Genomic DNA, 17,211 nt, shown 5'->3' with positions numbered 1-17,211 from the left:
GGTTCGATGCACGATACTGGATGCTTGGGGATGGTGCACTGGGACGACCCAGAGGGATGGTATGGGGAGAGAGGAAGGAGGAGGGTTCAGAATGGGGAACACATGTATACCTGTGGCAGATTCATTTTGATATATGGCAAAACCAATACAATATTGTAAAGTTAAAAAATAAAATAAAATAAATAAAGTGCTCTGAAAGAAAAAAAAATCAGAATATCTAATGAGCCAGTGTATATCCTTATTTAAGTACATCATTTAAAATTAGCTACAGAAGGACAAACCTTTTCATAATCCGCCTTTAAAGGGTTATGCTGACTGAACCATTTTTTGATTGTATTTTCTTTCAGGGGTCCTATCGGTCCAAAACAGCGATGGATTTTTGCTAGGGTTATAGCATCAGGCACCATCTGCACCAACCCTGCGTGATAAAAAAGAGATTATGGAAACAGCTCTTTCTCTGCAGGATGAAGGATACTTAGGAAATGCATTTTGATCTAGGTAACGACAACAACAGTTGCTAGCATGACTTGGATTACCCCCTCACCCCACTTTTTTTCTTTTTTCAAATTTTCTTTTCTGAAGGAGTCTTACCTAGATGGTATGCCTTCTAATTTTTCCTAAATCCTGGGGAGTGATGAGGCTACTCATATTTGGTCAGATGTATCAGAAGCATCTATTTCTACTAGATGCTTAGATGTTCCATTAAAACAATAGTAGAGAGTCAATCTAGATGGTCTTCCAGAAACCTCACTGAGTCAACAGAGTAGTGAATTAATTAATGTATGGCTTGTGCATTCATTTACAGTTTAAAGGAAGACATTTACACTTGTATAACAAGCACATTTATGAAATAAGTGAATCTAATATAATCTACATGACAAATATTTCAAATATACTGTAAAATCAATGTTCAGGTTAATAAAAGCTTCACTTACCAGTTTCACTTCTAGGACTGAACAGAGTAATTCTGCAGTAAACATGTACAGAGCCACTTGCTCCTTCCTTCTCAGTCAATATTAAAGGGAAACTATGATAATTTTTTAGGGGAACATACATTGAATGAACTTCAATAGGACATTTGACCCACTAACCATCAAGGCTTCTTTTCGCTGTGTTCCTAAGGCTTTTGGAATGTAAATATTTTCAAACCTTCTGATTTTTATTATGTACAGAATAGCAATTTAAACCCAGTATTTAAAATTCTCCTAGGAATAATGCCCCAAAAATAATCTGTAATCTACAGTTCTGTAAATAAAGTCATTGAAAGAAATTAGAGTTGAGAATTTCTAATTTCCACAATCTTTGACAGCTGCAAGAGTTGCAAACACAAATGCCCAAAGGGATCAGGGACATAAATGTAACTATATGAAAAGAGAGACAGTTAAGTTTTAAAAATTGACTGTTTTATGTCTACCTTAAAAATATTCAAATTAAACAACAAATGAGTAGATCATAGTAATGGTAGGCAGAACACTTCTCTGTGTTGGATTTGGCCAGTGGCAGCTGGTTGTAGCCTTCATCTCTCTCTCTCTCTCTCTCTCTCTCTCTCTCTCTCTCTTTTTTTTTTTTTTTTGCGGCCTTAATCTTGTAATACTCAATAGCCCAGCCCTGGGGTGACTATTAGGCAACTACTTTGCTGGATCAGAGAGAAACTTAAAACATGGAGAGTGGGAATAGAACGCTGTAAAAAATAACATATTACAATCAGTTTGTTGAAAACAAAAAAGAAGGAAATGTAACACCCCAGAGATAAATCCTGGTCATATCTTTAATATCATTTCTCCCTCTCTGCCTGACAGTATTTGGCTCTTGTGCAGGTATTCCCTTGTGTATAGAGATAGTGAATGTAAAACTTAACATTTGATAGTAATATAATTACTTTGGAAACAGCAATATAATTCCTTTTTCCGACCCTGAAATTTTCCTTCATTCTCCCAGTTCCTCCATCTAACACTTTCTAACAGAAAACCATGGCACCTGGTTCCATAGTGCTTCATCGCCACCTCGAATTTGTTATTGTTCAGTCTCTGAGTCATATCTGACTCTTTGTGACCCCATGGACTATAGCCCACCAGGCTCCTCTGTCCATGGGATTTCCCAGGCAAGAATACTAGAGTGGGTTACCATTTCCTTCTCCAGGGGGTCTTCTTGACCTAGGAATCAAACCAGCATCTCCTGCATTGGCAGGCAATTCTTTACCACTGAGCCACCAGGGAAGGCCCTGTGCATCTGACTACACCCCAGACTAGGACGTGGATGAATGCACCCTTAGATATGGGTGCTGCTGCAGCAAAGTCAGTTATGCTTCAGACCTCATTTGTCTTCAGGGAATTAATCATTGCTAAATCCCAAGTCATTTATCATAAGTCTTTCATTGCTGACTACCCAGAAAACTTTGTACCTCATTTATAACAATCATGGTGGGTAAATTCTGCCCATTAATTCAAACCATAATTTACATTTTTATACATTTTAAGCTACTGTGTATTATACACCTTTTAAACACTTCTAGCACAATTCTGTGCACATTGGGTAACATGTGTGGCTCCAATCACATAGTTCTGTAATATAGCATTTCTCAAAATTTAATGCCCATGTGTATTGCCTGAGGATCTTGTCAAAATGTAGGTTATGGTTCAGTAGGGTGGAAGTGGGACCTGAGATTCTGAATTTCTAACAAGTTCACAGATGATGTCATGTTGCTGGTCCGTAGGTCACACTTAAGTAGCAAGGTTCTTATGGAGAAAACTTTTTAAGATGATATCATACAAGCTGTGCATGCATGCTTAGTCATTAAATCATGTCTGACTCTTTGCAGCCCTATGGACTGTAGCCTGCCAGGTTCCTCTGTCCATGGGATTTCTCAGGTAATAATATTGGAGTGGGTTTCCATTTCCTTCTTCAGGGGATCTTTCTGACTTAGGGACTGAACTCACATCTCCTGCATTGGTAGATGGGTTCTTTACCACTGAGCCACCAGGGAAGCCCCTATCACAGAAGGTGAAAGTGAACTCGCTCAGTCATGTCCGACTCTTTGCAACCCCATGGACTGTAGCCTACCAGGCTCCTCCCTCCATGGGATTCTCCAGGCAAGAGTACTGGAGTGGGTTTCCATTTCCTTCTCCAGGGGATCTTCCCAACCCAGGGATTGAACCCGGGTCTCCCGCATTCTAGGCAGAGGCTTTAACCTCTGAGCCATCACAGAAAGTAGTGTTTCTCAAAAAAAGGTGCCTGAGAAACACTAGCAGCTTTCTGTAATCATTGAGACTGAGCCTCTCCACCTTCCATTCCCCTCCCCACCCCTGCCCAGTGGAGAGCTTGATTTAGTAACCTGGCTGGATCCTAGATGTAACTGGTCCAATTTTCCTAAGTAACTTTTATCCCATCAAATCTGGAGCAAATTTGGAGCAATGAAATAAATCCTAAAGAAATTTTATCTGCTCTGATAATCTCTCCCAAAGTTCCTACAACACCATATCCCAAGTGGTCATGAGAATTAACAATAATGTTGATAAAGTTATATTAACTTGTGGCCTGGAGTATACTCTCCTTAAGACCAACAGCCCTGTTTAGGTCATTTTAGTATTCCCTAACTTACTTTGTGACAGGTGTTCCCAGTGGTTTCGCAGTAAAGAATCCAACTGCAGTGCAGGAGATGCAGGAGACATGGGTTCGATCCCTGTGTCAGGAAGATCCCCTGGAGAAGGGGGTGGCAACCTACTCCAGTATTCTTGCTTGGAGAATGCCATGGACAGAGGAGCCTGGCAGGCTACAGTCCATAGTGTCACAAAGCGTCGGATACTAGGGACTTAGCACACATGCATATTACTTTGTGACATTTCTTGAGAACAGTAGATATTCAATAACCCTTGGAACCTGATTTAAAATGGAACCTAAATGCCTAAAAAAGACATTTGCTTTAATGGTGGCCATTTCTGTGGAAGAAATTTTTTTCCATTATAATCTTACAACTAAAGAAATTGTTGGTAGATAGTGGGGATGGGGAAGAATAACTTGTTTGCCTAATTATATCTCTAACTTTGGGCAAGTCTAGGGTTATTTTTGCTGAACTATTTTATGAAAGTTAAAAGTTTTAGTCTCCATTACATTCCTATGATTGTAAACAGAGAAACAAAGAGATGGAATTGAAGAATTCCACTGAGGCTATTGCTGTATTCAATTTCTGAATAAAAAGTAATCCGTGTGACATCAAGAAGCTCAGCTTGGGTCATCTAAGCCTTGGCTCATTCTTACCCTTTCAACATATTATGATATGAAAGAATTAGGTCATTTATGTGAGAAAAGGGAGAATAAAACTGAAGGAATAAGGATCTCTGAGTAGTAGCAGTAATAAAAGACTTTCAGGATTTAGAACGTTAGAAGTTCAGGAGTGGTACACTTGGCATGGAAACAAGGGCCCTTTTATTAGAATCAAAATAATTGGGCAGTTTGACTTGTAACAGTAACCCTGAACTATATAACTGCAAGTTAACTAGGAGATGCTTCCATGTTTAGCTTCTAAAATCTTGAATCTCAGTTGGCTGGAGGACTGAGCCTAGTGATGGGACCCCAGGAACTGGAGGGTACCTGAAGACAGTAACAGTTTTTTCTTTTAAGATGATGGGTTTAAACTGTAGTTCTGTCTGAATTAAATACAACAACAACATAATCCTTTTTCCAATTCTATGATTATTTTATCCCTTTGTTTATGCAGATGTATCTTCTATGCTGCTGCTGACAAGTGCTCAGTTTTGTCTGACTCTTTGCAACCCCATGGACTGTAGCCCTGCCAGGCTCCTCTGTCCATGGGGTTTTCCAGGCAAGAATACTGGAGTGGGTTGCCATTTCCTTCTCCAGGGGATCTTGCCAACCCATGGATTGAATTTGGGTCTCTTGTGTCTGCTGTATTGTCAGCAGATTCCTTAGCACTAGTATCACCTGGGAAGCCCATATCTTTTATATTTTATACCAATTAATTTAATGAAATCTTAAGTGGCAATCGCCACATGTAAAAAAATTATGATACCTTAGAAATTATTTCTTCAATTTAGCATGATTGTAATTAAGTACAACTTTTACTTCTGATGTCTGCTTATTTGTGTGGATCTTCAACATTTTATTTTCATTGAAAATGTGTACATATGTAATTATATTTCCATATTAATGTCTTGGCTTTTATAAAGAGAAATGCTGAAGTAAGTTCAAAGTTTGAATACAGATCATCTTTGATTGTTGATATCACACTTTACTCAAAAGTCTTTCAGAAACTAAGTGCATGTTGATAACTTATTTAGAATTTTCAGAACTCCTTTAACTGCTTGCAACTTTGTAAATTTTGTCTTAGTTGGAAACAATTGTAATTTTTATGAATAAGCAGACCTTTCTATTATTAGCTTAAAAAAGAGAAAAAATATGAATTATTAATGTAAATAATCCTTAAAGACACTCAAAAGGATATTACAGTTAACATTTAAGTTGTCAGAATCCTGATTAATATTTAGAAGGACATTATGCTTTATATAAATCATCTTTGCTTATTGTTTTTGAAGCCAATTCTTTTTTTAAAGAAGAATGACTATGTTTGGGGCTTCCCAGGTGGTGCTAGTGGTAAAGAACCTGCCTGCCAAAGCAGAAGACATAAGAGATGCAAGTCTGATTCCTGGGTTGGGAAGATCCTCTGGAGGAGGAGGAAATGGCAACCCACTCCAGTGTCCTTGCCTGGAGAATCCCATAGACAGAGAAGCCTGGCAGGCTACAGTCCATAGAGCCACAAAGAGTAAGACATGACTAAAGTGACTTTAGTCACTTGTGATATTAAATCATCTTGGCTTATTGTTTTTGAAACTAATTCTTTGTAAAAAAAAAAAAAAAGAAGAAGAAGAAGAATGACTGTGTTTAGTTCTTTGGATTTTAAAATTTGTCATCTAAAATGAAAGTTGTAGAAAGTCTGAGGGCATATTACCAATAAATGTATGAGATAAGCAATGTAAGTCAGCTTTCTAATCTATACTGACCTTGGCCTTTTCCTGTGGATAGACATCTATAAATGACCATTTGCATATCCAGGCCCTCCTGCAGCCAAATATTGTCCATCACTTGAATAATCTGCAGAACAAGCATATCCTGACGGAGATCATCTCCAGCCTGTTAGAAACAAAATTATAGACTCTGGGTTTCTTCTTGAATTCCATTGAAAGTTTTCAACAACTCAGTATATGTCATTTCCTTCTCTGAATAACTTTCCAGCCTGACTTAGGGTGGTTTCAGTTGTTCTTTTAGCACTAAGAGTACCCCGTGTTTCTGATAGAAGATCAAAGAAAACAAGAGCTTTCTTTTAAATGATTATAGAAGCTTCAGCCATCAAATTAGAAGTGTCTTGGAATGTTGTTCCCTGATAACAATCTTTCAATTTACTATCCATGTGCAGCCTCTTAACCTCAAAGTCTGGTGAAGAGAGGCTAGACAAACGTTCATCCAAATTTCAAACTCAGCCAAGTGACATCTCTTTCAAAGGGAAATATATTTGATGTGCTACAAGTTTATACACTGATACACATTTATATTACCTGGAGCTTCTTGACTGGGAGTATAAATAGCACATATATGATTCATCAGACTTTGACTTATTGGCTTCTCTTATTTTGAAGGCAGTTACAAAGTTTTCAGAATAAATGGCCTTTGATAACAAGAAATCATAAAGGGGTGATTTTCTAGCATAGGTGAAGGAAATGGAAAATGTCCAAAGGGGAAGGACAGTTCTATGCTGTTAACTACTAAGAGGCTCAGTTTTGAAAATGCTTTCTAAATTATATTCAGAAGACTGTGTGCCACGATGAGATTCTGTGTGGTTCTTTTTCCTTCACCAAAAATGCAGTGCTGGGGGAACTCTTAATGCTTGAGGTTACACAGATCACAGCAAAAATATGGGTGTGGAAAATCCCATGGATGAAGGAGCCTGATAGGCTGCAATCCATGGGGTCGCGAAGAGTCGGGCACAACTGAGCGACTTCACTTTTACTTTTCACTTTCATGCATTGGAGAAGGAAATGGCAACCCACTCCAGTATTCTTGCCTGGAGAATCCCAGGGACAGAGGAGCCTGGTGGGCTGCCGTCTATGGGGTCGCACAGAGTCAGACACGACTGAAGCGACTTAGCAGCAGCAATAAGTGTGATCCTTAAACTAGTCAGAATTGAATACAAATTCCACTCTGAGACCTTGTTTTCTGGTTTGGCTGAGTCATTTAACACATTAATAGAATGACTGGCAAATGTTTCCTTTATTCTTACTGAACTGTATGTAACTTTTTACTCTACTGTCCCATGGGATTCATGATAAAGCCTGATATGGCCCATATTTATGTTTTATTATAAAAGAAGAAAACAACCCAATTTACTAAAATAAGCAAGTGCTCACTAAGAAGAATTTTATGTTAAATCATATCATTTGAGTTGCAGCTGATTTTGATTCAAATTTAATATGGAGGCCAAAAGAAGACTTTCCCCTCTAGAAACTTAGCACAATTCTGCTTTCTGTACTAGTCAAAGGTGGTCATACAATTTCATTTGTTGAAACATACCTCCCGGAGTTTTGCACTGAAGATTCATTGGCTTTGAGCCAGTAATGTTGGATTTATTGCCAATCATAGTAGGGCATGTACTATAATTCTGTGAAAATGTGGAATCGAAAATAACTGGCAGCTTCTGTGCTGTTGCCAGAGGAATAGAGCTATACTAATTTATTTTTCTGAGTAATAAATCAATAGTCCTATCTATGGGATCAATTCGATGTTTCAGGAGAGCTACTGTACCTTAAAAATGACACTGATGTTTTTGCCCATTGGATTGGCATTAATGAAGGTAATCTTCAACGGCAAAGCATTAGATGTGAAATATGAACATGCCTACAGGACAAAAGCAAGAGAAATATGGTGAGCAAAATAAAGCAAAGAGAACAGTTTGAAATCATGGCCCCAGCGGAATCTGTTATATGAGCAAATATAACACATATGAATAATTTTTACACTTTGAAACAAAGAAACATATTTACTTAAAAAAAAAAAGACTTTAGTCTACCAACCAAAGCCTTCATTTGTAAACTAAAAAGCCAGCTTTTCAGCAGGTTATAAATCTTCAAGGACATTTTTTCCTCACTAAGCAGTGATGGTGTGGAGGGGGTTTAAATAATCTAAGTAGTATGTGGGTATTGTGCTTTTGCTGGTTGGTTAATATCTAAAAGATGAAATTGCTATTTAAAAAAAATATATTTCCTTTTCATTCTTTCTGCCCAAGAGCATATTTTAAAGAAACATGGATACAGAGTTAAGAAAGACCTGAATACAAATTTGGACTCTGATACAGAGGGAAGTGGGCTTCCCAGGTGGCTCTAGAGGTAAAGAACATGCCTGCCAATGCAGGAGACATAAGAGATGTGGGTTTGATCCCTGGGTTAGGAAGATCCCTTGGAGGAGGGCATGGCAACCCACTCCAGTATTCTTGCCGGGAGAATCTCTTGGACAGAGGAGCCTGGCAGGCTACAATCCATAGGGTTTCAGAGTCAGACATGATTGGAGTGACTTAGCATGCACACAGAGTATGAAGTAAGCCATAAAGAAAAACAAATATTTTGAATTAACACATATATATGGAATCTAGCCAATCCAGCCAATCCATCCTAAAGGAAATTAGTCCTGAATATTCATTGGAAGGACTGATGTTGAAGCTGAAACTCCAATACTTTGCCCACCTGATGCGAACTGACTCATTTGAAACAACCCTGATGCTGGGAAAGATTGAAGGCAGGAGGGGAAGGGGATGACAGAGGACGAGATGGTTGTATGGCATCACTGACTCAATGGACATGAGTTTGAGCAAGCTCCAGGAGTCGGTGATGGACAGGGAAGCCTGAGTGCTGCAGTGCATGGAATTGCACAGTCGGACATGACTGAGTGACTGAACTGAACTGATGGAATCTACAAAAATGGTACTGATGAACCTTTTGGCTGAGCAGGAATAGAGACATAATTGTTGAGAACAGACCTGTGGACACAGTGGAGGAAGAAGAGGGTGAGAAAAAGGAAAGAGTAGCACTGATATACACACTACCACGTGTAAAATAGAAAGCTAGTGGGAAGTTTCTGTATAACAGAGAAGAGAGCTCAGCATGTTGCTCTGTGACAACATAGAGGGTAGGATGGGGAGGTGGGAGGGAGGTTCAACAACAATATGTATGTTGTTGTTGTTTAGTTTCTGAGTCATGTCCAACTCTTTGTGACCCCATGGACTGTAGCCCTCCAGGCTCCTTTGTTCATGGGCTTTTCGAGGCAGGAATACTGGAGTAGGTTGCCATTTCTTTCTGTAGACAATTTACCTGACCCAGGGATCAAACCTGTGTCTCCTGCTTAGCAGGCAAATTTCTTAGTACTCAGCCAACTTGGAAGCCTGAATACACACACACAGATACACACACACATCAGTTCAGTTCAGTCACTCAGTTGTGTCCGACTCTTTGTGACCCCATGGACCGTAGCATGCGAGGCCTCCCTGTCCATCACCAACTCCTGGAGTTTACTCAAACTCATGTCCACTGAGTCAGTGATGCCATCCAACCATCTCATCTTTTGTCGTCCCCTTCTTCTCCTGCCCTCAATCTTTCCCAGCATCAGAGTCTTTTCCAATGAGTCAGTTCTTTGCATCAGGTGGCCAGAGTATTGGAGTTTCAGCTTCAACATCAGTCCTTCCAATAAACACCCAGGACTGATTTCTTTTAGGATGGACTGGTTGGATCTCCTTGCAGTCCAAGGGACTCTCAAGAGTCTTCTCCAACACTACAGTTCAAAAGCATCAATTCTTCGGTGCTCAGCTTTCTTTATATCCAACTCTTACATCCATACATGACTACTGGACAAACCATAGCTTTGACAAAACGGAACTTTGTTGGCAAAGTAATGTCTCTGCTTTTTAATATCCTTTCTAGGTTGGTTGTAACTTTTCTTCCAAGAAGTAAGCATCCTTTAATTTCATGGTTGCAGTCACCATCTGCAGTGATTTGGGAGCCCCAAAAGTAAAGTCTTTCAGTGTTTCCATTGTTTCCCATTTATTTGCCATGAAGTGATGGGACTGGATGTCATGATCTTAGTTTTCTGAATGTTGAGTTCTAAGCCAACTTTTTCACTCTCCAATTTTACTTTCATCAAGAGGCTCTTTAGTTCTTCACTTTCTGCCATAAGCGTGGTGTCATCTGCATATCTGAGGTTACAGATGTTTCTCCCAGGAATCTTGATTCCAGCTTGTGCTTCATCCAGCCTGTCGTGTCCCATGATGTACTCTGCATATAAGTTAAATAGGTGGGGTGAAAATATACAGCCTTGAAAATATACCGCCTTGATGTATTCTTTTCCCAATTTGGAAACAGTCTGTTGTTCCATGTCCAGTTCTAACTGTTGCTTCTTGACTTGCATGCGGATTTCTCAGAAGGCAGGTCAGATGGTCTGGTATTTCGATCTCTTGAAGAATTTTCTACGGTTTGTTGTGGTCCACACAAGGGCTTTGACGTAGTCAAAAAAGCAGAAGTAGATGTTTTTCTGGAACTCTCTTGCTTTTTCAATGATCCAGTGGATGTTGGCAATTTGATCTTTGGTTCCTTTGCCTTTTCTAAATCCAGCTTGAACGTGTGGAAGTTCATGGTTCACATACTGTTGCAGACTGACTTGGAGAATTTTGAGCATTACTTTGCTAATGTGTGAGATGAGTGCAATTGTGTGGTAGTGTGAGCATTCTTTGGCATTATCTTTTCTTTGGGATTGGAATGAAAACTGACCTTTTGCAGTCCTGTGGCCACTGCTGAGTTTTTCAAATTTGCTGACATATTGAGTGCAACACTTTCATAGCATCATCTTTTAGGATTTGAAATAGCTCAACTGGAATTCTATCATGTCCATTAGCTTTATTCGTAGTGATGCTTCCTAAGGCCCACTTGACTTCACATTCCAGGATGCCTGGCTCTAGGTGAGTGATCACACCATTGTGGTTATCTGGGTCATGAAGATCTTTTTTGTTCTTTGTATTTTTGCCACTTCTTAATATCTTCTGCTTCTGTTAGGTCCATACCATTTCTGTCCTATATTGTGCCTATTTTTGAATGAAATTTTCCCTTGGTATCTGTACTTTTCTTGAAGAGATCTCTGCTGCTGCTGCTGCTAAGTCGCTTCAGTGTCCGACTCTGTGCGACCCCATAGACGGCAACCCATCAGGCTCCACCGTCCCTGGGATTCTCCAGGCAAGAACGCTGGAGCAGATTGCCATTTCCTTCTCCAATGCAGGAAAGTGAAAAGTGAAAGTGAAGTCGCTCAGTCATGTCTGACTCTTAGCGACCCCATGGACTGAAGCCTACCAGCCTCCTCCGTCCATGGGATTTTCCAGGTAAGAGTACTGGAGTGTAGTGCCATTGCCTTCTCCGAAAGAGATCTCTAGTCTTTCCCATTCTATTATTTTCCTTTATTTATTTTTTAAAATTAATTTTTTATTGAAGGATAGTTGCTTTACAGAACTTTGTTGTTTTCTGTCAAACCTCAAAATGAGTCAGCCATTGGTTTACATATATCCCCTCCCTTTTGAAACCCCCTCCCATTTCCCTCCCCATCCCACCCCTCTAGTTTGATATAGAGCCCCTGTTTGAGTTTCCTGAGCCATACCAAATTCCTGTTGGCCATCTATTTTACACATGGTAAAGTAAGTTTCCATGTCACTCTATCCATACATCTTACCCTCTCCTCCCCTCTCCCCATGTCCATAAGTCTATTCTCTATGTCTGTTTCTCCACTGTTGCCCTGTAAATAAATTCTTCAGTACCATTTTTCTAGATTCCATATATATGTGTTAGAATACAGTATTTATCTTTCTCTCTCAGACTCACTTCACTCTATATAACAGGTTCTAGGTTCATCCACCTCATTAGAACTGACTCAAATGTGTTCTTTTTTATGGCTGAGTAATATTCCATTGTATATAGGTACCACAACTTCTTTATCCATTCATCTAGGTTGCTTCCATGTTCTACCTATTGTAAATAGTGCTATAATGAATAATGGGATACATGTGTATTTTTCAAGTTTGGTTTCCTTAGGGTGTATGCCTAGGAGTAGGATTGCTGAGTCATATGGTGGTTTTTTCCTAGCTTTTTAAGGAATCTCCATGCCATCTTCCATAGTGGCTGTATCAGTATACATTCCCACAAACAGTGCAAGAGTGTTCCCTTTTCTCCACATCCTCTCTACTATTTATTGTTTGTAGACTTGATGATGGCCATTCTGATCGGTGTGAGGTGATATGTCATTGTACTTTTGATTTGCATTTCTCTAATAATGAGTGATGTTGACCATCATTTCACGTGTTTGATAGCCATCTGTATGTCATCTTTGGCAAAATGTCTGTTTGGGTCTTTTTCCCACTTTTTGATTGGGTTGTTTGTTTTTCTGGCATTGAGTTGTATGAGCTGCTTGTATATTTTGGAGATTAATCCTTTGTCAGCTGTTTCATTTGCTATTATTTTCTCCCATTCTGAGGGTTTTCTTTTCATCCTGATTATAGTTTCCTTTGCTGTGCAAAAGCTTTTAAATTTAATCAGGTCCCACTTGTTTACTTTTGTTTTTATTTCCATTATCTAGGAGGTGGATCATAGAGGATCTTGCTTTGATTTATATCATCGACTGTTCAGCCTAAGTTTTCCTTTAAGAGTTTTATAGTTTCTGGTCTTACATTTAGGTCTTTAACCCATTTTGAGTTTATCTTTGTGTATGGTGTTAGGAAGTGTTATAATTTCATTCTTTTATATGTAGCTGTCCAGTTTTCCCAGCACCATTTACTGAAGATGCTGTCTTTGCTCCATTGTATATTTTTGCCTCCATTGTCAAAAATAAGGTACCCATAGATGCATGGGTTTATTTCTGGGCTTTCTGTCTTGTTCCAGTGGGCTACCTTTCTGTTTTTGTGCCAGTACCATACTGTCTTGATGAGTGTAGCTTTGTAGTATAACCTGAGGTCAGGAAGGTTGATTCCTCCAGCTGCATCCTTCTTTCTCAAGACTACTTTGGCTATGTGGGGTCTTTTGTGTTTCCATATGAATTTTGAATTTTTTTGTTCTAGTTTTGTGAAAAATGCAGGTAATTTGATAGAGATTGCATTTAATCTGTAGATTGCATTTAGTAGTATAGTCATTTTCACAATATGATTTTGAAAAATATGATTCTTCCTACCCAGGAACGTGGAATATCTCTCCATCTGTTTATGTCATTTTTGATTTCTTTCATTACTGTCTTATAATTTTATGTGTACAGTTCTTTCTTCTCCTTAAGTAAGTTTACTACTAGATTTTTAATTCTCTCTGTTGCAATGGTGAATGGGATTGATTCCTTAATTGCTCTTTCTGATTTTTCATTGTTAGTATATAGAAATGCAAGTGATTTCTGTGTATTGATTTTGTATCCTGCAACTTTGCTAAATTCACTGATTAGCTCTAGTAATTTTCTGATACTATTCTTAGAGTTTTCTATGTATAGTATCATGTCATCTGCAAATGGTGAGAGCTTTACTTCTTTTTTTCTGATCTGCATTCCTTTTATTTCTTTTTGTTCTCTGATTGCTGTAGCTGGAACTTCCAGAAATATGTCGAATAACAGTGGTGAAAGTGGACACCCTTGTCTTGTTCCTGATCTTCAGTTCAGTTTAGTTCAGTCACTCAGTCGTGTCCGACTCTTTGCGACCCCATGAATCGCAGCACGCCAGGCCTCCCTGTCCATCACCAACTCCTGGAGTTCACCCAGACTCACATCCATCGAGTCAGTGATGCCATCCAGCCATCTCATCCTCTGTCATTCCCTTCTCCTCCTGTCCCCAATCCCTCCCAGCATCAGAGTCTTTTCCAATGAGTCAACTCTTCGCAGGAGGTGGCCAAAGTACTGGAGTTTCAGCTTTAACATCATTCCTTCCAAAGAAATCCCAGGGCTGATCTCCTTCAGAATGGACTGGTTGGATCTCCTTGCAGTCCAAGGGACTCTCAAGAGTCTTCTCCAACACCACAGATCAAAAGCATCAATTCTTTGGCGCTCAGCTTTCTTCACAATCCTAATCTTAGGGGAAATGTTTTCAGTTTTTCACCATTGAGAATAATGTTTGCTGCTGCTGCTAAGTTGCTTCAGTCATGTCCGACTCTGTGAGACCCCCATGGACTATACAGTCCCATGGAATTCTCCAGGCCAGAATACTGGAGTGGGTAGCCTTTCCCTTCTCCAGCAGATCTTCCCAACCCAGGAATAGAACCCAGGTCTCCCACATTGCGGATGGAAGCTTTACCAGCTGAGCCACAAGGGAAGTCCAAAAGTGGATATGTCTCCTTCGAGCTGGAGTTGAACCAGTGACCTAAGGATGTCTCTCAGTTAGAGTGTCAACTACAATCCTCTGCTCTACTAACTGAGCTTTTGAAAGGACTTAGGGAAAAGGAAAGACACAGTGTTTGCTGTAGGCTTATCATATATGGCCTTTACTGTGTTATGGTAGGTTCCTTCTATGCCCATTTTTTAAGAGTTTTAAAACATAAATAGGTGCTGAATTTTGTTCAAGGCTTTTCCTGCTTCTATTGAGATGATGGTATAGAAGCAGATTTGTCTTTCAATTTGTTAATATGGTGTGTCACATTCATTGATTTCTGTATATTGAAGAATCCTTGCATCCCTGAAATAAATCCAACTTGATCATGGTGTATGAGCTTTTTGATGTATTGCTGAATTCTGTTTGCTAAAATTGTGTTGAGGATTTTTGCATCTATGTTCATCAGTGATATTGGCCTGTCGTTTTCTTTTCTTGTGTTTCCTTTGTCTGGTTTTGGTATCAGGGTGATTTTGACCTCATAGAATGAATTGGGAAGTGTTCCTTCCTCTGCAATTTTTTGAAAGAGTTTTAAAAGGATAGGCATTAGATCTTCTCTAAATGTTTGATAGAATTCTCCTGTAAAGCCATCTGGTCCTGAACTTTTGTTTTTGGGGAGAGTTTTTGATCACAGCTTTAATATCAGTGCTTGAAATTGGGTTGTTCAAAATTTCTATTTCTTCCTGATTCAGTTTTGGAAGACCGAACATTTCTAAGAATCTGTCCATTTCTTCCAGGTTATCTATTTTATTACCATATAGTTGTTCATAATAGTCCCATATAATCCTTTGTATTTCCGCATTGTCTGTTGTAACCTCTCCTTTTTCATTTCTAATTTTGTTGATTTGATTCTTCTCTCTTTTTCTCTTGATGAGTCTGGCTAAGGGTTTGTCAATTTTGTTTATCTTCTCAAAGAACCAGCTTTTAGTTTTATTGATCTCTACTGTTGTTTCTTTCATGTCTTTTTCATTTATTTCTTCTCAGATCTTTATGATTCTTTCCTTCTGCTAATTTTTTTTTTCTTCTTCTTTTTCCAGTTGCTTTAGGTATAAAGTTAGGCTGTCTATTTAATGTTTTTCTTGTTTCTTGAGGTAGGATTGTATTGCAATAAACTTCCCTGTTAGAACCACTTTTGCTGCATCCCTTAGGTTTGAGTTGTCATGTTCTCATTGTCATTTGTTTCTAAAAAATTTTTTTTTATTTCCCTTTTGATTTCTTCATTAACCTGTAGTTATTTGGAAATGTGTTGTTTAATCTCCATGTGTTTGTGTTTCTTACAGTTTTTTTCTTGTAATTAGTATCTAGTCTCATGGTGTTGTGGTTGGAGAAGATGCTTGATATGATTTCAATTTTCTTAAATTTACTGAGGTTTGATTTGTGACCCAAGTCTATCCTGGAGAATGTTCCATGTGTACTTGAAAAGAAGGTGTATTCTTTTGCATTTGGATGGAATGTCTTGAAGATATCAATGAGATCCATTTCATCTAATGTATCATTGAAGACTTGTGTTTCCTTATTAATTTTCTGTTTTGATCATCTGTCCATTGGTGTGAGTGGGGTGTTAAAGTCTCCCACTATTATTGTGTTACTGTCAATTTCTCCTTTTATGTCTGTTCATGTTTGTCTTATGTACTGAGGTGCTCCTATGTTGGGTGCGTAGATATTTACAATTGTTATGTCTTCCTCTTGGATTGATCTCTTGATCATTAGGTACTGTCCTTCCTTATCTATTGTAATCTTCTTTATTTTAGGGTTTATTTTGTCTGGCATGGGGATTGCTAGTCCAGCTTTCTTTTGCTTCCCATTTGCATGGAATGCATTTTTCCATCCTCTCACTTTCAGTCTATATGTGTCTTTAGGTCTGATGTTGGTTTCTTGTAGACAGCATATATATGGATCTTGTTTTGTATCCTTTCAGCCAGTCTGTGTATTTTGGTTTTAGCATTTAATCCATTTACATTTAAAGTAATTATTGATATATATATATATATATATATATATATATATATATATATATGCTCCTATTGCCATTTTCTAATTGTTTGGGGTTGATTTTGTAGATCTTTCTCCTTCTCTTGTATTTCTTGACTATATAAGTCGGTTTAACATTTGTTGTAAAGCTGGTTTGGTGATATTGAATTCTCTTAACTTTTTCTTTTCTGCAAAGCTTTTTATTTCTCCATCAATTTTCAATGAGATCCTTGGTTGGTACAGTAATTTTGGTTGTAGATTTTTCCCATTCAGTATTTTAAATATATCCTGCCATTTCCTTCTGGCCTGCAGAGTTTCTGCTGAAAGATCAGCTTTAAGCATTTTACTTGTTCTAATCCCTTGAATTTATTTGTTTACTCGTTGCTTCTCCCTTGCTGCCTCTTCCTTTAATATTCTTTCTTTGTGTTTAGTCTTGTTAGTTTGATTAGTATGCTTCTTGGTGTGTTTCTTCTTGGGTTTATCCTGTATGGGACTCTTTGTTCCTCTTGGACTTGATTGGCTATTTCCTTTGCCATGTTGGGGAAATTTTCAACTATAATCTCTTCAAAAATTTTCTCATACCCTCTTTTTCTCTCTTCTTCTGGGACCCTTATAATTTGAATGTTGGTGCATTTGATATGTTCCCAGAGGTCTCTGAGACTATCCTCAGTTCTTTTCATTCCTTTTACTTTATTCTGGTCTTAAGAAGTTATTTTCACCATTTTTTCTTCCAACTCACCGATTTGTTCTTCTGCTTCAGATATTCTGCTACTGATTCCTTCTAGAATATTTTTAATTTCAGTAATTGTGTTGTTTGTCTC

At 38.5% G+C, this 17,211-nt stretch overlaps 1 protein-coding gene across 1 annotated transcript in view; it reads right to left on the bottom strand.

The window, feature by feature from the left end:
* Positions 1-17,211, bottom strand: part of PIK3C2G (phosphatidylinositol-4-phosphate 3-kinase catalytic subunit type 2 gamma) — a 474,611-nt gene that overhangs the window by 173,829 nt on the left and 283,571 nt on the right. Inside the window, exons 21-23 of the mRNA XM_070370044.1 lie at positions 7,810-7,902; positions 6,015-6,144; positions 282-418 (exon numbers count right to left, since the gene is read on the bottom strand). Of these exons, the coding sequence (XP_070226145.1) occupies positions 282-418; positions 6,015-6,144; positions 7,810-7,902 (360 nt within the window). The remainder of the gene's footprint in view (positions 1-281; positions 419-6,014; positions 6,145-7,809; positions 7,903-17,211) is intronic.

The sequence above is a fragment of the Bos mutus genome, chromosome 5, assembly GCF_027580195.1.
Source record: "Bos mutus isolate GX-2022 chromosome 5, NWIPB_WYAK_1.1, whole genome shotgun sequence".
NCBI lineage: Eukaryota > Metazoa > Chordata > Mammalia > Artiodactyla > Bovidae > Bos > Bos mutus.
The sequence above is the reverse complement of the archived record's forward strand: the minus strand, read 5'-3'. Positions and strand labels throughout refer to the sequence as shown.